Raw genomic sequence first — 21971 nt, forward strand, 5'->3', positions numbered from 1 at the left:
CATATGTCCATCCCCTCATCCCCGGAATTAACCGAGTGAACCTTCTTTGTACTGACTCGAGAGCAAGTATGTCCTTTCTTAAGTATGGACACCAAAACTGTACGCAGTATTCCAGGTGCGGTCTCACCAGTACCTTGTACAACTGAAGCAATACCTCCCTATTTTTATATTCTATCCCCCTAGCAATGAAAGCCAACATTCCATTGGCATTCTTAATCATTTGCTGCACCTGCATACTAACCTTTTGAGTTTCGTGCACCAGGACCCCCAGATCCCTTTGTACTTCAGTACTTTCCAGTTTCTTGCCATTAAGATAATAACTTGCTCTACGATTTTTCCTGCCAAAGTGCATAACCTAACACTTTCCAGTATTGTATTCCATCTGCCAAATCTCTGCCCACTTACGTAGCCTGTCTATGTCCCCTTGCAGGTTTTTTATGTCCTCCTCACTCACTACTTTCCCTCCCATCTTAGTATCATCTGCAAACTTTGATATGTTACACTCGGTCCCCTCCTCCAAATCGTTAATATAGATTGTAAAGAGTTGGGGACCCAGCACTGACCCCTGCGGAACACCACTAGTTACTGATTGCCAGTCTGAGAATGAACCATTTATCCCAACTCTCTGCCTTCTGTTAGATAGCCAATCCTCTATCCATGCCAGAATATTACCCCCAATCCCGTGATTTTTTATCTTAAGCAATAATCTTTTGTGTGGCACCTTGTCAAATGCCTTTTGGAAGTCTAAATACACTACGTCCACTGGTTCCCCTTTATCCACCCTATACGTTACTTCCTCAAAGAACTCCAGCAAATTTGTCAAACATGACTTCCCCTTCATAAAACCATGCTGACTTTGTCCTATTAAATTATGATTATCCAAATGTCCTGTTGCTGTCTCCTTAATAATGGACTCCAAAATTTTACCTACCACAGATGTTAGACTAACCAGTCTATAGTTTCCAGCCTTCTGTCTACTGCCCTTTTTAAATAAGGGTGTTACATTAGCAGTTTTCCAGTCTGCCGGGAACAGATGTTCCAAGTGTGTCAGAAATCCAATTCTCACTGCATTGAAGGCTGCTGAGACCCCACCCCCTTTCACCTGGGTATTCCTGCCAAAAACCTGCAATATTTCAGTTGTTTTGACACTGACTGGAACGTTTACTTGAGGTGACCACCTACAAATCCCAGGCAGCATTGCGCTCCGGATATGCTCGGGATGCGCTCGGATTGCGCTCTGGATACGCTCGGATTGCGCTCTGGATGCGCTCGGATTGCGCTCCGGATACGCTCGGATTGCGCTCTGGATGCGCTCGGATTGCGCTCCGGATGCGCTCGGATTGCGCTCCGGTTACGCTCCGGTTACGCTCGGATTGCGCTCCGGTTACGCTCGGATTGCGCTCCGGTTACGCTCGGATTGCGCTCCGGTTACGCTCGGATTGCGCTCCGGTTACGCTCGGATTGCGCTCCGGTTACGCTCGGATTGCGCTCCGGATACGCTCGGATTGCGCTCCGGATACGCTGGGATTGCGCTCCGGTTGCGCTCGGATTGCGCTCCGGTTGCGCTCCGATTGCGCTCGGATTGCGCTCGGATTGCGCTCCGGATGCGCTCGGATTGCGCTCCGGATACGCTCGGATTGCGCTGCGGATACGCTCGGATTGCGCTCTGGATACGCTCGGATTGCGCTCCGGATAGGCTCGGATTGCGCTCCGGATAGGCTCGGATTGCGCTCCGGATAGGCTCGGATTGCGCGCTCGGATGCGCTCGGATTGCGCCCCGGATGCGCTCGGATTGCGCCCCGGATGCGCTCGGACTGCGCCCCGGATGCGCTCGGACTGCGCTCCGGATGCGCTCGGACTGCCCTCCGGATGCGCTCGGACTGCCCTCCGGATGCGCTCGGACTGCGCTCCGGATTGCGCTCCGGATGCGCTCGGATTGCGCTCCGGATGCGCTCGGATTGCGCTCCGGATGCGCTCGGATTGCGCTCCGGATGCGCTCGGATTGCGCTCCGGATGCGCTCGGATTGCGCTCCGGATGCGCTCGGATTGCGCTCCGGATGTGCTGACGGGCAGTGGACATTGAGTGACTCTTTGTGCTTTGACCTTTGTGGAGTCAGCATTAATAGAATAGCATTGATGTAGAATATTGCCGCTTTGTTCAGAGAGAAGCACCTCAATTCTCCAACGTTTCTGTCCTAGCCGTCCGTACACTAACAAAGTCATCACACTGTGGTACCGACCTCCGGAGCTGCTGCTGGGGGAGGAGCGATACTCTCCGGCCATCGATGTTTGGAGCTGTGGGTAAGTGGCTGACACGTGGGTAACTGGGACTGAGGATTGGACACGTCCATCTGGCAAAGGCTTATTTATTCTTTTTCAAAATATATTCAAGATTCAAGATTATTTTATTGCCATATGTAACTGGTACAATGGAATGCTTATTCCCCACTCACTCCCACAATATAAGTATAAATATAAAAAGCAGAAGTAAAAACAAGTATAAATATAGAAACAATAAGCAAATAAGTATAGCAATGACAGTCCAAGTTGCAGGATATGATGAATAGTGCAAAAAGCCTCTATACCACTGGAAGTAATAGTAATGTAATATGATAAGTATATGGTAGTATAAGTATAATATATAAATAAGTATAAGTTAAAATGCAATGTGCAATGTACAAATTAGTTATAAGTTATATAAGTTAAGGTTGAGGTACAAGAGTCCTATGTGCACACAGTCTAGTGATCAAGAATGTTCTTGTGCGCTCACGGTTCAAGTGATATACAGTTCCAGGGTGGGAGGGAGAATGTGACTTTGATATGTGGGGCAGTGCGGTTAGCAGTTCAGTAGGCGCACTGCCTGTAGGTAGAAACTGTTCTTGAACCTGCTGGTCCTGGTTTGAATGCTGCGGTACCGACAACCGGACCGCAGGAGAGAGAACAGTTCGTGCCCAGGGTGGTTGGGGTCCTGGATGATGGATATTTTACAGTTCATTATTTTAAAGAGCCCAAAGCAAGAAATCAGGAAAGATGTGATGCTGTTGAGCTATTTTTAAAAAGGCAAAAGGCGATACTGCAGAAGATGGAGGAGCACAAGGAACACTGGGATAGGGTACTACAGAGGGAGGGGGAGAGAGGCACTGGGACAGGGCACTGCGGAGGGAGGGGGAGAGGCACTGGGACAGGGCACTGCGGAGGGAGGGGAGAGGCACTGGGACAGGGTACTGCGGAGGGAGGAGGAGAGGCACTGGGACAGGGTACTGCGGAGGGAGGGGGAGAGAGGCACTGGGACAGGGCACTGCGGAGGGAGGGGAGAGGCCCTGGGACAGGGTACTGCGGAGGGAGGAGGAGAGAGCCACTGGGACAGGGTACTGCGGAGGGAGGGGGAGAGAGGCACTGGGACAGGGCACTGCGGAGGGAGGGGGAGAGAGGCACTGGGACAGGGCACTGCGGAGGGAGGGGGAGAGAGGCACTGGGACAGGGCACTGCGGAGGGAGGGGGAGAGAGGCACTGGGACAGGGTACTGCGGAGGGAGGAGGAGAGGCACTGGGACAGGGCACTGCGGAGGGAGGAGGAGAGGCACTGGGACAGGGCACTGCGGAGGGAGGAGGAGAGGCACTGGGACAGGGCACTGCGGAGGGAGGAGGAGAGGCACTGGGACAGGGCACTGCGGAGCGAGGGGGAGAGGGACGGACAGGGTACTGCGGAGGGAGGGGAGAGGGACGGACAGGGTACTGCGGAGGGAGGGGGAGAGGGACGGACAGGGTACTGCGGAGCGAGGGGGGAGAGGGACGGACAGGGTACTGCGGAGCGAGGGGGAGAGGGACGGACAGGGTACTGCGGAGCGAGGAGGAGAGGGACGGACAGGGTACTGCGGAGCGAGGGGGAGAGGGACGGACAGGGTACTGCGGAGCGAGGAGGAGAGGGACGGACAGGGTACTGCGGAGCGAGGGGGAGAGGCACTGGGACAGGGTACTGCGGAGCGAGGAGGAGAGGGACGGACAGGGTACTGCGGAGCGAGGGGGAGAGGGACGGACAGGGTACTGCGGAGCGAGGAGGAGAGGGACGGACAGGGTACTGCGGAGCGAGGAGGAGAGGGACGGACAGGGTACTGCGGAGCGAGGAGGAGAGGGACGGACAGGGTACTGCGGAGCGAGGAGGAGAGAGGCACTGGGACAGGGTACTGCGGAGCGAGGGGGAGAGTGGGACAGGGTACTGCGGAGCGAGGGGGAGAGTGGGACAGGGTACTGCGGAGGGAGGGGGAGAGTGGGACAGGGTACTGCGGAGGGAGGAGGAGAGGGACGGACAGGGTACTGCGGAGCGAGGGGGAGAGGGACGGACAGGGTACTGCGGAGGGAGGGGGAGAGTGGGACAGGGTACTGCGGAGGGAGGAGGAGAGGGACGGGGAGGGTACTGTGGAGCGAGGGGGAGAGGGACGGACAGGGTACTGCGGAGGGAGGGGAGAGTGGGACAGGGTACTGCGGAGGGAGGGGGAGAGGGACGGGGAGGGCACTGCGGAGCGAGGGGGGAGAGGCCCTGGGACAGGGTACTGTGGAGGGAGGGGGAGAGGGACGGGGAGGGTACTGCGGAGGGAGGGGGAGAGGGACGGGGAGGGTACTGCGGAGGGAGGGGGAGAGGGACGGGGAGGGCACTGCGGAGGGAGGGGGAGAGGGGGACAGGGCACTGCGGAGGGAGGGGGAGAGGGACGGACAGGGCACTGCGGAGCGAGGGGGAGAGGGACGGGGAGGGTACTGCGGAGCGAGGGGGGAGGGACGGGGAGGGTACTGCGGAGCGAGGGGGAGAGGGACGGGGAGGGCACTGCGGAGCGAGGGGGAGAGGGACGGACAGGGCACTGCGGAGCGAGGGGGAGAGGGACGGACAGGGTACTGCGGAGGGAGGGGGAGAGGGACGGACAGGGCACTGCGGAGCGAGGGGGAGAGGGACGGGGAGGGTACTGCGGAGCGAGGGGGGAGTGAAAGGTTTGGTGGAGTGAGCTCCTGTCAGAGACCATATTAACCAGAGATAATCTGACGATGAGGTACAATAACAAGTGTCTGATACCAGGAGGAACAAGCTGTAAAAAGGAGAGATAATGTAGATCAGAGGGTTGGGGGAACAACAAGCATTTGGAATAGAAATTTGAGAAGGGAAAATGGGAGAGAATCTACAAATATGGACAATTTAAACCAGTCAAATGAGAGAACAGGTGAGGGCCCAGCAGTGAGAGGCAAGCAGCAGAGAATGATGCTGTCTTTGTCTGAAGAGTGAGTGCCGTGTGTCCACTCTCATTTACTGCATCTGTTGTATCAGAGGTTTGGCACACCATCATATTCCACAATTTTAAGGAGGATTTCCTGGTATTAAAGTGAGATTCAGCGATAAATTGTAGGTCACAACAACTTCGAAAACCTCCCCGTGCCACTGGAACTGTGTCTGATTACCGTGTGAGTGTGAGCGGGCTCCGAGTGTGAGCGGGCTCCGAGTGTGAGCGGGCTCCGAGTGTGAGCGGGCTCCGAGTGTGAGCGGGCTCCGAGTGTGAGCGGGCTCCGAGTGTGAGCGGGCTCCGAGTGTGAGCGGGCTCCGAGTGTGAGCGGGCTCCGAGTGTGAGCGGGCTCCGAGTGTGAGCTGGTTGTGAGTATGTGAACGGGGGCTCCGAGTGTGAGCGGGCTCCGAGTGTGAGCTGGTTGTGAGTATGTGAACGGGGGTTGTGAGTGTGAGCGGGCTCCGAGTGTGAGCGGGCTCCGAGTGTGAGCTGGTTGTGAGTATGTGAACGGGGGTTGTGAGTGTGAGCGGGTTGTGAGTGTGAGCGGGTTGTGAGTGTGAGCGGGTTGTTCATTCTCTGTTCTGCTTGCAGGTGTATCCTTGGGGAACTCTTCACTAAAAAACCAATCTTTCAGGCCAATCAGGAACTGGCACAGCTCGAGCTGATCAGGTAGGAGCTGATTTTCAGATGCTCTGTTAGTGATCAATGGCCATCCTGTAAATAACCCTTGCTGACTCAATGCATTACATAGGCTATCCCAATCTATTCGATCAGTAATTAAAGTATTATTGATAATGTCCCAACTGTTGCTTAAAGGGGCGACTGACAGCTCATCCATCAAGACAGCTCCTGCTGAACTGACGCAGGCAAAGACTGGAATGGCCACCTCCTCTCTGTAATCTTGCAGGTTCCATGACTTCATGTGGTTACACAGTGAGTGACCGTAACCCTGCTGAACAGCGGCATCATGCAGTTACATAACACATCCTAGGACGAGTGTACCGTTTGCTACAAATGTTCATACACATGAAGTTCAGTGTTTCAGTGCAGTGGCACTTGCACACTCACACTTGGACTGTTGTGATTGATTTCCAAAGCTGCACTTTATGGAGCGTGTTTTGCCCACAGGGTATTGGCCACTTCTCTGGCATCATTGAACGAGTGAATGATGTGTGAAAGGTTTCACTGAGGGTTACCTGGTTGGAGATAATCATTCTGCTCTCTGCTTTTGTTTTCTCAGTCGGTTATGTGGCAGCCCTTGCCCTGCTGCTTGGCCTGATGTCATTAAGCTGCCATATTTTCACACGATGAAACCGAAGAAGCAATATCGGAGACGCCTTCGTGAAGAGTTTGCATTGTAAGCTTCAATAACAGAGTCAGTGGAACAGCAGGAGCTCAGTGCAATGCATGTTAAAACTGTCCTGGCAGTGTTTGATGGGACAGTGTAGAGGGAGATTTGCTGTGTATATAACCCGTGCTGTTCCTGCCCTGGGAGTGTTTGATGGGACAGTGTAGAGGGAGCTTTACTCTGTATCTAACCCGTGCTGTACCTGCCCTGGGAGTGTTTGATGGGACAGTGTAGAGGGAGCTTTACTCTGTATATAACCCATGCTGTACCTGCCCTGGGAGTGTTTGATGGGACAGTGTAGAGGGAGCTTTACTCTGTATCTAACCCGTGCTGTACCTGCCCTGGGAGTGTTTGATGGGACAGTGTAGAGGGAGCTTTACTCTGTATCTAACCCGTGCTGTACCTGCCCTGGGAGTGTTTGATGGGACAGTGTAGAGGGAGCTTTACTCTGTATCTAACCCGTGCTGTACCTGCCCCGGGAGTATTTGATGGGACAGTGTAGAGGGAGCTTTACTCTGTATCTAACCCGTGCTGTACCTGCCCTGGGAGTGTTTGAAGAGACAGTGTAGCGGGAGCTTTACTCTGTATCTAACCCATGCTGTACCTGCCCTGGGAGTGTTTGAAGGGACAGTGTAGAGGGAGCTTTACTCTGTATCTAACCTGTGCTGTACCTGCCCTGGGAGTGTTTGATGGGACAGTGTAGAGGGAGCTTTACTCTCTATCTAACCCGTGCTGTACCTGCCCTGGGAGTGTTTGATGGGACAGTGTAGAGGGAGCTTTACTCTGTATCTAACCCGTGCTGTACCTGCCCTGGGAGTGTTTGATGGGACAGTGTAGAGGGAGCTTTACTCTGTATCTAACCCGTGCTGTACCTGCCCTGGGAGTGTTTGATGGGACAGTGTAGAGGGAGCTTTACTCTGTATCTAACTCACTACCTGCCTGGGAGTTAGCAGAAGGTTGGCAGCTGCGCTGCATGCAACCCCTATGATGCCACTTTGACCAGGCTGAAGTGTGAGCTACAAGGATGGCTTCTGCAATAGTTAGAAGAATTGTCACTGGAATGCACACAAAATAGATCAAATTTAAGCACCTTTACTGTACAATGTGACAAATGAAATGTGTTTTAATTTTTTATTCAAATTGTTGCCTCGTTTTCTTTTGCCGGGGTGGGCGTTGATGCATGGCATCTGTGGGTAGAACTCCTGTAAGTATAATTGGCTGGTTTCATTTGCGCGACAGCAGATGTTTAACATGGTGCATTGCCTGTGGCTGGTGACTGGTGGCTGGCATCACGCGGGCAGCTGACAACGCTCTGCATGAATCTTTCTGATGCTTTTCTTTGCCTTTGTTGTAACTTTGGGTTTTGAAGCCATGTTTGGTGTTCCTGAGACTGTCTGATATGGACCCAGTATCCCTGGGCTTTTGGTGTTAAATGCACTTGCTGTTTGTCAATGTAAGAATGTGGATATTTGCTATTTCTGCAGCATTCCGCTCCCTGCGCTGGACCTGCTTGACCATATGCTGACCCTCGACCCCAGCAAGCGCTGCACTGCTGAACAGACCCAGCAGAGCGATTTCTTGAAAAACGTGGACCCCACAAAAATGCCTCCTCCTGAGTAAGTATCGCTGCCGACAACTCGTCTGGATTTTTGTGAGTTAGGAAACCGCAGTATTTTACGTCTCTCCACTCCTTTCAACGTTTCACCATTTAGTGTCAATGTTCTCTCGTTCTTCCTCCCAGAATGTATCACCTCACATTTCTCCACATTCAATTTGACCTCTATCGTTCCAGTCTTCTTAGCTGTCTACACCCTCCTGATTCACTTACAGTCCTTGGCTCAGTTAACCAATCTCCCTGTTTATCTGTTGTCTGGAAAATTTGGGAAACACGGCAGCCAATTTGAACAGAGAAAGATCCCACAAACAGCAATGAGATAAATGACCAGTTCATACGTTTTGATGGTGTTGGTTGAGGGGGGAGTGTTGAGCAGTACACCGGGACAGCTGATCTTCGAACAGTGCCATTGGATCTTTTACATCCGCCTCAACAGGTCCCAATGGCCTCAGCTCAACATCTCATCCTAAGACAGCACCACTGACCGTGCAGCACTCCCTCAGTACTGCCCCTCCGACAGTGCAGCACTCCCTCAGTACTGCCCCTCCGACAGTGCGGCGCTCCCTCAGTACTGCCCCTCCGACAGTGCAGCATTCCCTCAGTACTGCCCCTCCGACAGTGCAGCGCTCCCTCAGTACTGCCCCTCCGACAGTGCAGCATTCCCTCAGTACTGCCCCTCCGACAGTGCGGCGCTCCCTCAGTACTGCCCCTCCGACAGTGCGGTGCTCCCTCAGTACTGCCCCTCCGACAGTGCAGCGCTCCCTCAGTACTGCCCCTCCGACAGTGCAGCGCTCCCTCAGTACTGCCCCTCCGACAGTGCAGCATTCCCTCAGTACTGCCCCTCCGACAGTGCAGCGCTCCCTCAGTACTGCCTCTCTGACAGTGCAGCATTCCCTCAGTACTGCCCCTCCGACAGTGCAGCATTCCCTCAGTACTGCCCCTCCGACAGTGCAGCAACAGAATTGTTAGGGATTGGGAATTGTGTAGGATTGTTGGGGATGGGGATGACTGAGTTGTATGTATGTCACAATCAGTTTGTACTCGGTAAGGGGAGAGATTGAGACATTGGGAGAGGCCTGCAGGCAGAAACTGGGATTTGAGTGCAGCTGGTTCAGTGTTTGGACAGATGTAATACGCTCTCAGTCACTTCTATTGCATGTGAAATTGCTTTAATTTGTCTGTCTTCTGGTAATTTTTAGTGTGTGCTTTTTAAAAACTATTTTCCAGCCTTCCTCACTGGCAGGATTGCCACGAGCTTTGGAGTAAAAAACGTCGACGACAGAAGCAAGCAGGAATCATCGAAGATCCGCCTGTGCAAAAGACAGCTCGTAAAGACACGGCGATCAGCACTGACGACAGCAGGAACAGCACACCGCAGACTGCACCACCGGCGCAGAGTAAAGCGCACAGCAGCACCACAGACGTGGGCGGTGAGTCCGTCGAAGGACACTGAGTGAAAATGACCACTGCAGCCGATTAGACAACCCAGAGACGTTGCGGGAAACTTTACGGGAGAATTGGATATTTGTATTTCTGGGAGTGGGTGATTGATGTTTAAGAGGTTTTGGGGCCAGTAAGATAGACAGCAGAGTACAGCCGTTCCATCCCATGTATAGGTCCCTCCCTATCAGCAACACAGCTATGCCTGGATGGCAATTTCTGGGATTCTTCTGGAGCTGCTCCAAGTGTAACCATTGCTGATACCCATTGGTTGACTCACAGTATCAGGGTGGACTGAAATGGGGGGAGTGAAGTGCATTTATATAGCGCTTTTCACACCCTTGGGTCGTTCGATAGCCCGAGCGCTTTTCACACCCTTGGGTAGAATGGTTACAGCATGGAAGGAGACCATTCGGCCCGTCGAGCCCGTGCCGGCTCTCTGCAAGAGCACTTCAGCTCATCCCACTCCCCCGCCCTTTCCCCGGAGCCCTGCAAAAAAATTTCCTTCAGCTACTTATCCAAATCCCTTTTGAAAGTCACGGTTGCCTCCACCACCCTTTCAGGCAGTGAATTAATTCCAGATCCTAACCACTCGCTGTGTAAACAAGGTTTTCCTCATGTCGCCTTTGGTTCTTCTGCCAATCACCTTAAATCTGTGTCCTCTGGTTCTCGACCCTTCCACCAATGGGAACAGTCTCTCTCTATCTACTCTGTCCAGACCCCTCATGATTTTGAACACCTCTATCAAATCTCCTCTCAACCTTCTCTGCTCCAAGGAGAACAACCCCAGCTTCTCCAGTCTATCCACGTAACTGAAGTCCCTCATCCCTGGAATCATTCTCGTTAATCTTTTCTGCACTCTCTCTAAGGTCTTCATATCCTTCCTAAAGTGCAGTGCCCAGAATGGGACACAATACGCCAGCTGTGGCCAAGCCAGTGTTTTATACAGCTTCATCATAATTTCCTTGCTTTTGTACTCTGCCTCTATTTATGAAGCCCAGGATCCCGTATACTTTTTTTTACGAGAGGTCACAGTCTCAAGATACGGGGTAGGACATTTAGGACTGAGATGAGAAATTTCTTTACTCAGAGGGTGGTGAACCTTTGGAATTCTCTACCACAGAAGGCTGTGGAGGCCAAGTCACTAAATATATTTAAGAAGGAGATAGATAGATTTCTAAACACAAAAGGCATAAAGGGGTATGGGGAGAGTGCGGGAATATGGTATTGAGATAGAGGATCAGCCATGATCGTGTTGAATGGCGGAGCAGGCTCGAAGGGCCATAGAAACATAGAAGATAGGAGCAGGAGTAGGCCATTCGGCCCCTCGAGCCTGCTCCGCCATTCAATGAGATCATGGCTGATCATCCAAATTCAGTACCCTGTCCCTGCCTTCTCCCCATATCCCTTGATCCCTTTAGCCTTAAGAAATATATCTAACTCTTTCTTGAATATATTTAATGAATTGCCCTCCACTGCCTTCTGTGGTAGAGAATTCCACAGGTTCACCACTCTCTGGGTGAAGTAATTCCTCCTCATCTCTGTCCTAAATGACTTACCCCTTATCCTTAGACTGTGACCCCTGGTTCTGGACTCCCCGGCCATCGGGAACATCCTTCCTGCATCTCGTCTGTCTAGTCCTGTTAGAATTTTATAAGTTTCAATGAGATCCCCTCTCATTCTTCTAAACTCCAGCGAGTATAAGCCCAATCGACCCAATCTCTCCTCATATGTCATTCCTGCCATCCCAGGTATCAGTCTGGTGAATCTTCGCTGCACTCTCTCCATGGCAAGAACATCCTTCCTCAGATAAGGCGGCCAAAACTGCACACAATACTCAAGGTGTGGTCTCACCAAGGCCCTGTACAACTGCAGCAAGACATCCTTGTTCCTGTACTCAAATCCTCTCACTACGAAGGCCAACATACCATTTGCCTTCTTAACCGCCTACTGCACCTGCATGCTTACCTTCAGCGACTGGTGCACAAGGACACCCAGGTCTCGTTGCACTTCCCCTTCTCCCAATCTATTGCCGTTCAGATAATCTGCCTTCCTGTTTTTGCCACCAAAGTGGATAATCTCGCATGTATCCACATTATACTGCATCTGCCATGCTTCTGCCCAATCATCCAACCTGTCCAAATCATACTGGAGTTTCTCGGCATCCTCCTCACAGCACACACGCCCACCCAGCTTTGTGTCGTCTGCAAACTTGGAGATATTACATCTAGTTCCCTCGTCTAGATCATTTATATATATATATTGTGAATAATAGGGGTCCTAGGACCGATCCCTGCGGTACCCCACTACTAGTCACTGCCTGCCACTCGGAAAAAGACCCGTTTATTCCAACTCTTTGCATCCTGTCTGCCAACCAGTTCTCTATCCAAGTCAGTACCTTGCCCCCAATCCCATGTGCCTTAACTTTACACGCTAATCTCTTATGCAGGACCTTATCGAAAGCCTTCTGAAAGTCCAAATACACCACATCCACTGGTTCTCCCTTATCTATTCTACCAGTTACATCCTCAAAAAATTCCAGTAGATTAGTCAAGCACGATTTACCTTTTGTAAATCCATGTTGACTTTGTCCGATCCTGTCACTGTTTTCCAAGTGCTCTGCTATTACATCTTTTATAATGGACTCTAGCATTTTCCCCACTACCGATGTCAGGCTTACCGGTCTGTAATTCCCCGTTTTCCCTCTACCACCTTTTTTGAATAGTGGGGTTACATTAGCTACCCTCCAATCCATGGGAACTGTTCCAGAGCTATTTTTCTATGTTTCTATGTTAACCGCTTTCTCAACCTGCCCTGCCACCTTCAATGATTTGTGCACACATACCCCCAGGTCTCTCTGTTCATGCACCCTCTTTAGGATTGTACCCTTTAGTTTATATTGCCTCTCCTCATTCTTCCTACCAAAATATATCACTTCGCACTTTTCTGCGTTAAATTTCATCTGCCACGTGTCCGCCCATTTCACCAGCCTGTCTATGTCCTCCTGAAGTCTATCACTATCCTCCTCACTGTTCACTATACTTCCAAGTTTTGTGTCACCTGCAAATTTTGAAATTGTGCCCTGTACACCCAAGTCCAAGTCATTAATATATATCAAGAAAAGCAGTGGTCCTGGTACCGACCCCTGGGGAACACCACTGTATACCTTCCTCCAGTGCAAAAAAAAGAACCGTTCACTACTACTCTCTGTTTCCTGTCACTTAGCCAATTTTGTATCCATGCTGCCACTGTCCCTTTTATTCCGTGGGCTTCAACTTTGCTTGCAAGCCTATTATGTGGCACGTTATCAAACGCCTTTTGAAAGTCCATGTACATCACATCAACCGCATTGCCCTCATCAACCCTCATCAAAAAACTTCAAATTAGTTAAACACGATTTGCCTTTAACAGATCCGTGCTGGCTTTTCTTATTTAATCCAGACTTGTCCAAGTGATTGTTAATTTTGTCCCTGATTATCGTTTATAAAAGCTTCCCCACTACTGAGGTTAAACTGACTGGCCTGTAGTTGCTGGGTTTATCCTTACACCCTTTTTTGAACAAGGTTGTAACATTTGCAATTCTCCAGTCCTCTGGCACCAGCCCTGTATCTAAGGAGGATTGGAAGGTTATGGCCAGTAACTCCGCAATTTCTACCTTAACTTCCCTCAGTGTCCTAGGATGCATCCCATCGGGTACTGGTGACTTATGTCATTTAAGCCAGCATTTTTAGTAGCTCCTCTTTATCAATTTTTATCTCATCCAGTATCTCCACTACCTCCTCCTTCACTATGGCTTTGGCAGCGTCTTCTTCCTTGGTGAAGACAGATGCAAAGTACTAATTTAGTACCTCAGCCATGCCCTCTGCCTCCAAGCGTAGGTCTCCTTTTTGGTCCCTAATTGGCCCCACCCCTCCTGTTACTACTCGTTTACTAATTATATGCCTATAGAAGACTTTGGAATTCTCATTTATGGTAGCTGCCTATCTATTCTCATGCTCTCTCTTTTCTGTTTCACTTCCCCTCTGAACATTCTATATTCAGCCTGATTCTCACTTGTATTCTCAACCTGACATCTGTCATACTCGCTCTTTTTCTGCTTCATCTTACTCTCTATCTCTTTCATCATCCAGGGAGCTCTGACTTCAGTTGCCCTACCTTTCCCCCTTGTGGGAATGTACCTCGACTGTAACTGAACCATCTCCTCTTTAAAAGCAGCCCATTGTTCGATTACAGTTTTGTCTGCCAATCTTTGATTCCAGTTTACCCAGGCCAGATCCGTTCTCAACCCACTGAAATTGGTCTTCCTCCAATTAAGTATTTTTACTCTAGATTGCTCCCTGTTCTTTTCCATATCTAATCTAAACCTTATGATACTATGATCACTGTTCCCTAAATGTTCCCCTACTGACACTTGCTCCACCTCATTCCCCAGAACCAAATCCAGCTATGCCTCCTTTCTCGTCGTCCGATAGCGCTACACAACCAATTAGTTCTAAAATATCATCAATGTTGTCGGCAAAACAGCCATTGACTAAATGAAAAGAAGATATCTCCTACTTAGTGGAAACATTTTACAGAATTTTTCTCCTGTTAGCCTTTATTGTGGTTGTTGCCCCTACAAGATCCTTTCACTGTTAGTAAAGTTACTAGTCGATGTTCCATAGGGGGTCGTAACTTAGTGTAGTGCTCAGGTGAAGCAGGATTAGAGAAATAATTCGACCAGGACACCTACAAGTCAATCCACATTTTGAAGTCATACATTCTTCATTTTTATTGATTATTACTGATATTTTCTACCGTTATAAATTCTTATGTCCATATATATCTAATGGAACTGCCCATGCCTAATGACACCGCCTGATGTGCTGGTGCTGCAGCACTGCCACTGGCGGGAGTGTGCAATTACAGCGTGACCGATTTACATAGACAGTTTCCATCATAAATGTAGAATTGGCGAATTACAATGAAAAACCTTGACAGGAAATATGTGCAGACACAAGATTTTTAATTAATATATAGATATAGATAAACGGTTTTACATAGTACAAGCTGGCTAAATCAGTGTTGTGCAATAGCAATCACTGACTAGCCACAGATGCGGCAATGACAACACCATTTTAGCCTGTGCACTAATTTTAGTTAAAAACACCTTACACACAATACAAGTAAATGTCCTTAACGTGTGTGTTCACTTAACAAACATCGATCACCATTCAGTAACCAAGGAAGTAAAGCGCTCACAACTGTCAAAAAAACACTCGCGCACTCTGCTTTTTGTCATTTTACCAACACACACACAATCATAGAATGGTTACAGCACAGAAGGAGGCCATTCGGCCTGTCGAGCCCGCGTCAGCTCTCTGCAACAGCACTTTAGCTAGTCCCACTCCCCTGCCCTTTCCCCGTAGCCCTGCAATTTTTTTTCCTTCAGATACTTATCCAATTCCCTTTTGAAAGCCGTGATTGAATCTGCCTCCACCACCCTCTCAGGCAGTGAATTCCAGATCATAACCACTCGCTGCGTAAACAAGTTTTTCCTCATGTCGCCTTTGGTTCTTTTGCCAATCACCTTAAATCTGTGTCCTCTGGTTCTCAACCCTTCCACCAATGGGAACAGTTTCTCTATATCTACTCTGTCCAGACCCCTCATGATTTTGAACACCTCGATCAAATCTCCTCTCAACCTTCTCAGCTCCAAGGCGAACAACCCCAGCTTCTCCAGTCTATCCACATAACTGAAGTCCCTCATCCCTGGAACCATTCTTGTAAATCTCCTCTGCACCCTCTCCAAGGCCTTCACACCCTTCCTAAAGTGCGGTGCCCAGAATTGGACACAATACTCCAGTTGAGGCTGAACCAGTGTTTTATAAAGGTTCATCATAACTTCCTTGCTTTTGTATTCGATGCCTCTATTTATGAAGCCCAGGATCCCATGTGCTTTTTTAACTGTTTTCTCAACCTGCCCTGCCACCTTCAACGATTTGTGCACATATACCCCCAGGTCTCTCTGTTTCTGCGCCCCCTTTAGGATTGTACCCTTTAGTTTATATTGCCTCTCCTCATTTTTCCTACCAAAATGTATCACTTCGCACTTTTCTGCATTAAATTTCATCTGCCATGTGTCCGCCCATTTCACCAGCCTGTCTGTGTCTTCTTGAAATCTCACTCTCCTCCTCACTGTTCACTGTACTTCCACAAAAAGGTTAAAGTTCACATGCACAATCCATGCGAAAATGAGTATTGAGATCACATGACCCTTTGATGGTGTCTGTTACTCATTTATTATTTGCTCATCAAACATGTGATTAGCCACATGTGGCTAGTGGCTAACGTATTGGACAGCCCTGGGCGGAATGCACCTAGCACTCATTTTAAATATGTATAAAGCGAATTTACTCTGACAGATGGAGCCTGTGTTCAGAGTGATCAGAGAGAGTTTTGAACCTTGCTTTGTTTTGTGTAGGCATCAGAGACGCTGCACAACAACTAAACCAGAATGAGTTAGCGGTGCTGCTCAACCTGCTACAGACACAGACCAATCTCAGCCTCACCCAGCTGGCACAAGCGTTGAACGTCAGCACTAACCCAGAGACACAGCAGCAGTGGAACGTCCTTAGCCAATCACTCGTGGCTCTAGCCGAGGCCACCAGCCAGCAACAGGACGCTCAGCCTCCCACAGCGACCCATCCTCCACCTCCACCGCCTCCACCTGCACCGTCCATCCAGCCTCCTCTGACAGCAGCACCGACCCCACCTGCTCCGACACCCGTACCACCGACACCAGCGCCTCTTCCACAGGTCCTTGCCACCCTCCCGCAGGTGGCACCCACCCAGCCGTCTCAGTCCATATCGCAGGCGACTGACACCCAGACTGACACACAGAACTTGCTGACCATTTTACTGAGTCAGCTGATTAAATCTCAGGAAGCCACTGCTGCGCCCGAGGAAAGTAACGGCATCAAAGCGAATGATGGACCACAGCAGCCGCAGACTCTCACTGCCACTACTGACGCCACAGGTAACTACCGCTTCCGACTGGTGCATATCGCCCCTCGTTACTTTTCAATAAGTCGCACAGCCCGCCTTTCTCTGCTGGTTCATCCCACTAACGCTGGCGGACCCCACTAACACTAGCGGACCCCGCGAATGCTGGACCCCCCTCCCACTAACGCTGGTGAACAGTCTGATATAGCACCCCGCTATATACCTCCAGACAACCTGCACCCCTTGTTCCGTGTTTGTCACAAAGTCCTTATCAAGGGTTTAATGTCCTCAAAATTTCAAAGCTGCTGCTGGGGTTTGACATCATTTAGCAGTAGCAGTGCAATATTTGAGTTTGAGCTTGGGCCAGTGTTCGGTGGGTGGGCCCAGGGTTGGGTGGGCGGGGCTGGGTTTCGGTGGGCGGGGCCCAGTGTTTAGTGGGTGGGGCCGGGGTTGGGTGGGCGGGGTTCGGTGGGCGGGGCCCGGGGTTCGGTGGGCAAGGTTCGGTGGGCGGGGTTCGGGGGCGGGGCCTGGTGGGTGGGGCCAGGGTTCGGTGGGTGGGGCCAGGGTTCGGTGGGTGGGGCCCGGAGTTCGGTGGGCGGGGCCCGGAGTTCGGTGGGCGGGCCATGGATTTGGTGGGTGGGGCCCGGGGTTCGGTGGGTGGGGCCCAGGATTGGGTGGGCGGGGGCCCAGGCTTTGGTGGGCGGGGGTTGGGTGGGCGGGGCCAGGGTTTGGTGTGTGTGGTTCGGTGGGCGGGGCCCTGGGTTTGGTGGGCGGGGTTGGGTGGGCGGGGCCAGGGTTGGGTGGGCGGGGCCCAGGGTTTGGTGGGCGTGGTTCGGTGGGCGGGGCCCCAGGGTTCGGTGGGTGGGGCCAGGGTTCGGTGGGCGTGGTTCTGTGGGCGGGCCCCGGGGTTGGGTGGGCGGGGCCCAGGGTTCAGTGGGCGGGGCCAAGGGTTCGGTGGGCGGGGCCAGTGTAGTTGGGACAGACCAAGAGCAGGAGGTTCTGACTCAGCTGATGCTCCAACTGTCTACAGAGGCTCGGGTTCAGGGAAGGGGAAAGGTTCATGGGAATTAACACACAGAACCAGGCCATTCGGCCCAACCACAGTCCATACATTGATCCTCCATGAGGAGTATCCCAATCCCATGTTCCTACCCTGCCTACAGATCCCTTCATTCCCCTTTCCTTCAGCCGCCTCTCAAAGCTGTTCTTCAATGTGACGCAGTTTCTGCTTCAATCACGAACTCCGGTTGCACATGTCACCGCCTCACAATCCTCTGTGTAAAAATGTTTCTTCTCTATCCTCAACTCTCTGTCCCCTCGTTCTAGACCCTCAATCACTGGAAACAACCTGTTTCTATCTGTTCGGTCCCATCCCTTCATAATTTTAAACATTTCTATCAAATCACCCCATAACTTGTAACACAAACAGTCTGAATTTTCCAAGTCTTTCTTCATATTTCCTCACACCAGGCAGCCTCCTGGTGAATCTGCACTGTTCCCTCTCTAAAGCTTCAACATCCTTCCTATAATGTGGACCCAAAACTGCACACAGTCTCCAACTGTGGTCTTACTGAGGTTTATATAGATTCTCCGTTACATCTCGACTTTTATATTCCATTCCTCTTGCCATAAAAGCTAGTTTTCCATTAACTTTTTATGGCCTTATCCACTCGAGATGCTGCTTTTGCTGTCCTTTGAACCGGAATCCCTCTGCTCCCCCACATCACCCAGTCAGTATAATTCTGACCTGTATTTTTATTACCAGAATGTCCCACTCACATTTACTTCGATTGAATTCCATCGGCCAGTGCCCATTCCATCTGTTGCTGTCCCGGCAGCTTCCTCAGTGGGAGAGTCAGGACAGGCATTGGCTCACCATGGCTTGGCCAGTCACCGCTCAGCGTTTGGGTTCAGACATGAATGGCGGGCGTTTGGTTGAAGAAGGTGGAGTGGCCGTGGAAGTAAATCACAGCCGTGGGGGGGTTCTGGCCAGTGGTGAACAGGAACGTGGCAATAACCAGTACCTCGTATTTTCTGTCTAGATGGTGCTGCCCTCACTAAACCGGAGAAAAAGGTTCCTGTGCCTCCTTCTGCACTCAATCAAACTCGAATTCTTCCTCCAGACCAGCGACCACCGGAGCCCCCTGGCCCCCCGCCCGCCTTGGGCGATACCGATTGTCGAATGAATCTGGGAGTGAGCCCCTCCACCAAGGACCCTAACGCAGGAGTGAAAGCTGCTTTGCTGCAGCTGCTCAACAAAGAGGAACCGCAGGAGAACGACAGACAGACCAGAGTGGCCGAGTATGGCAGCTCACATTTAGCAAACAGCTATGGTACAGACGGGTTCAGGAATAATGTCAGTACGAGTGAAAGGAGAGACTCTGAAATGGCTGGGCACACGCTACAGGACAGCAAATCTGCCGTGTGTGGCAGCACCTCCCAACAACTGGCCCAATCCAGGACACTGTCTAGCTCAATAAGTGAGTTTGGAGAATCCAGTACGTACAAGGACATGGGTGCGATGCAGTTTACAGCAGACCAGGATCACCGGTTTAACTTTACTAGAGTTACTTTACCAGCTCTGGTAACTGGCACAGAAGGTAGCAATAGCACAAGCATGCCTGCAGATGTCAAACCTCCGAACTACAGCTACAGCAGCCCGATGCCAGGAAGTGCTGTGCCCGGCAGCTCACTGACTGGGCTGAGCTGGAATGCAGCATCGCGGGGCTCAGGGTATAACAGGGCACACGGCAGAATAGCAGCCAGAGGTGGCAGAGGGAGGGGTGTACCATACTAACCCCAGGACTCACCTTTAGTGCTTTCTTACTATCATGTCCTTGGAGAGAACCGACTGTCATCACCTTTGACAGGATTGAGCAAATCCACTCCCCCACATCCATTCCTGACGAGGCGGGGACTGGCCACAGGGGGATTATTTGGCTTACAAGGAGCCATCTGCAGTGTGTGAACTGGAGGCCCTTTATCTTAGGGTGAGGAATCTTTCATTGTAAAGTTACACTGTCGGGGAGATTTCCCCACGACCTATATAATCAATTTGAAAACATTTATGTCCTTGATGACTATGGGACAATACTGAAATGAAATGATCTGAGGGAGCAATTCTAGCCGTGTTGGCATGTCAAGATGCAACAATACGGGTTGTGGGAAGTCTGTGGAATTGGAGTGGGCTTGAAGTAAAGCCCAAGGTATAATATGTAGAGTAATCCCTAAAGTGGAAAGATTATTAGCAAGCCTGCTGTCAGAGAAATACACTGGAATCTGCTTAGCAGACTGGCTTGTATCATCCGTTTATTATAAAGGTTTCAAACCCCGGACCATTTCCTCCTCATTTCTCTGTACCTGAGCCTCAGTGGAAGCCACTTTATGTTGTGTTATTTTCTAAGTTACAAGCATCTCAGCAAATCTGCAATTAAACCTGAACAATGTTCCCACCTGGCCTAAGGTGTGACTTCCTTTACCTGTGAGCGGGTTCAGTCAGTGACCCAAATATTGCTGCGCTTCTCCATCACTGTCAGTCAGTGCCCTTTCCATTCTCACCGGTCAATTCCTATCCCACTCTCCTCATCGATCCCGCTCCTGATTCCCATCCCACTCTCCTCATCGATCCCGCTCCTGATTCCCATCCCACTCTCCTCATCGATCCCGCTCCTGATTCCCATCCCCCATCCCACTCTCTCATCAATCCCGCTCCTGATTCCCATCCCTCTCTCACCAATCCCGCTCCTGATTCCCATCCCACTCTCCTCATCGATCCCGCTCCTGATTCCCATCCCTCATCGATCCCGCTCCTGATTCCCATCCCCCATCCCACTCTCCTCATCGATCCCGCTCCTGATTCCCATCCCCCATCCCACTCTCCTCATCGATCCCGCTCCTGATTCCCATCCCTCTCATCAATCCCGCTCCTGATTCCCATCCCTCTCTCATCAATCCCGCTCCTGATTCCCATCCCACTCCCCCCATCGATCCCGCTCCTAATTCCCATCCCTCTCTCATCGATCCCGCTCCTGATTCCCATCCCACTCTCCTCATCGATCCCGCTCCTGATTCCCATCCCCCATCCCCCTCTCCTCATCGATCCCGCTCCTGATTCCCATCCCCATCCCTCCTCATCGATCCAGCTCTTAATTCCCATCCCCCTCTCCTCATCGATCCCGCTCCTAATTCCCATCCCCCTCTCCTCATCGATCCCGCTCCTGATTCCCATCCCTCTCTCATCAATCCCGCTCCTGATTCCCATCCCACTCTCCTCATCGATCCTGCTCCTGATTCCCATCCCTCTCTCATCAATCCTGCTCCTGATTCCCATCCCTCCTCATCGATCCAGCTCCTAATTCCTATCCCTCCCTCCTCATCGATCCCGCTCCTGATCCCCACCCCTCTATCCTCATAAATCCATGTATTTCTTCAGTTCTTTATTCACTTTTTTTAATGTTCTACCATTTCACATTCTGCTAAATTGCCACATAATCCTAAATGTTGTTTTAAGAATTACCCTGCATTTCCAATCTCTTTACGCTTTCAAGCTGTGGGTTTTATGTTGGACCATCTCTTGTGTGACCTGAATTGCATGAGCTGCCCGTAGTCCCCATTCACCGCCTCCTGTGGGGAGTTTCTGCACAGAATGTCACAGGAGCCCCCAGTGGCAGCAAGGGGGGCCTTCGGGAGTGTGCAGGGGTCTCCCTGGGACCTACACATTTAGAGTGATGTGGCAGTTCAGTGCAGTAGCCTCCCCTTTAACACCATGTGTCTGGGTGGGCTCCACATTAAGACACGGTTTAGTTGCTATAGTAATAAATTACTGTTCTGAGGATAAGGTTACTGAATTTTTTTTCAGCTTTTAGTAAATTTTACTTTAATAAAAAAAATAATAAATTCGACTGCCGAGTGTTTGTGTTGGAGTGCCTGTTCTGAGCTCCCGGCACTGGGAGCACGATCTGAAGACTGCGCTGGGTCCTATTCCACTTTCTAGACTTCCTTCGCCACAGAGCTGTGTAAATATTGACGTCCCACTGGCCAATGGGCCTTCTGGCATTGCTGAAAATTGGACAGGAGTGGACCCGTCAATCACACCGACCTGGTAAACTCGGTAACCGTGGCAACGCCGGTTAACTTGTTAGTTGAAAAAACTTGTGACATCCTTCTCCCCACTTCAAACAGAATTTCACCCCCTCTCTGGGGGTGAGCCATTGTCTTTGATCCCCGCCACTAACTCCGTTCCCCAGCCACTGACTCCATCCTTCTCTCTGGCATCTGTCTGAGGCTGAACCACACTGTTCGCAACCTTGGTGTCATATTTG

The 21971-nt window shown here is 51.0% G+C and overlaps 1 protein-coding gene across 1 annotated transcript in view; it reads left to right on the forward strand.

The window, feature by feature from the left end:
* LOC147100949 (cyclin-dependent kinase 12-like) overlaps positions 1–21551 on the forward strand; it is an 84567-nt gene extending 63016 nt beyond the window's left edge. Inside the window, exons 8-14 of the mRNA XM_085966054.1 lie at positions 2200–2301; positions 5855–5932; positions 6504–6620; positions 8096–8227; positions 9454–9656; positions 16130–16684; positions 18693–21551. Coding sequence (XP_085822180.1) covers positions 2200–2301; positions 5855–5932; positions 6504–6620; positions 8096–8227; positions 9454–9656; positions 16130–16684; positions 18693–19447 — 1942 coding nt within the window. The 3' untranslated portion in view covers positions 19448–21551. The remainder of the gene's footprint in view (positions 1–2199; positions 2302–5854; positions 5933–6503; positions 6621–8095; positions 8228–9453; positions 9657–16129; positions 16685–18692) is intronic.
* Positions 21552–21971: the final 420 nt, after the last annotated feature.

Source organism: Somniosus microcephalus, chromosome 24 (assembly GCF_052327205.1).
Source record: "Somniosus microcephalus isolate GS21.2 chromosome 24, FLI_Smic_1.0, whole genome shotgun sequence".
Taxonomy (NCBI): domain Eukaryota; kingdom Metazoa; phylum Chordata; class Chondrichthyes; order Squaliformes; family Somniosidae; genus Somniosus; species Somniosus microcephalus.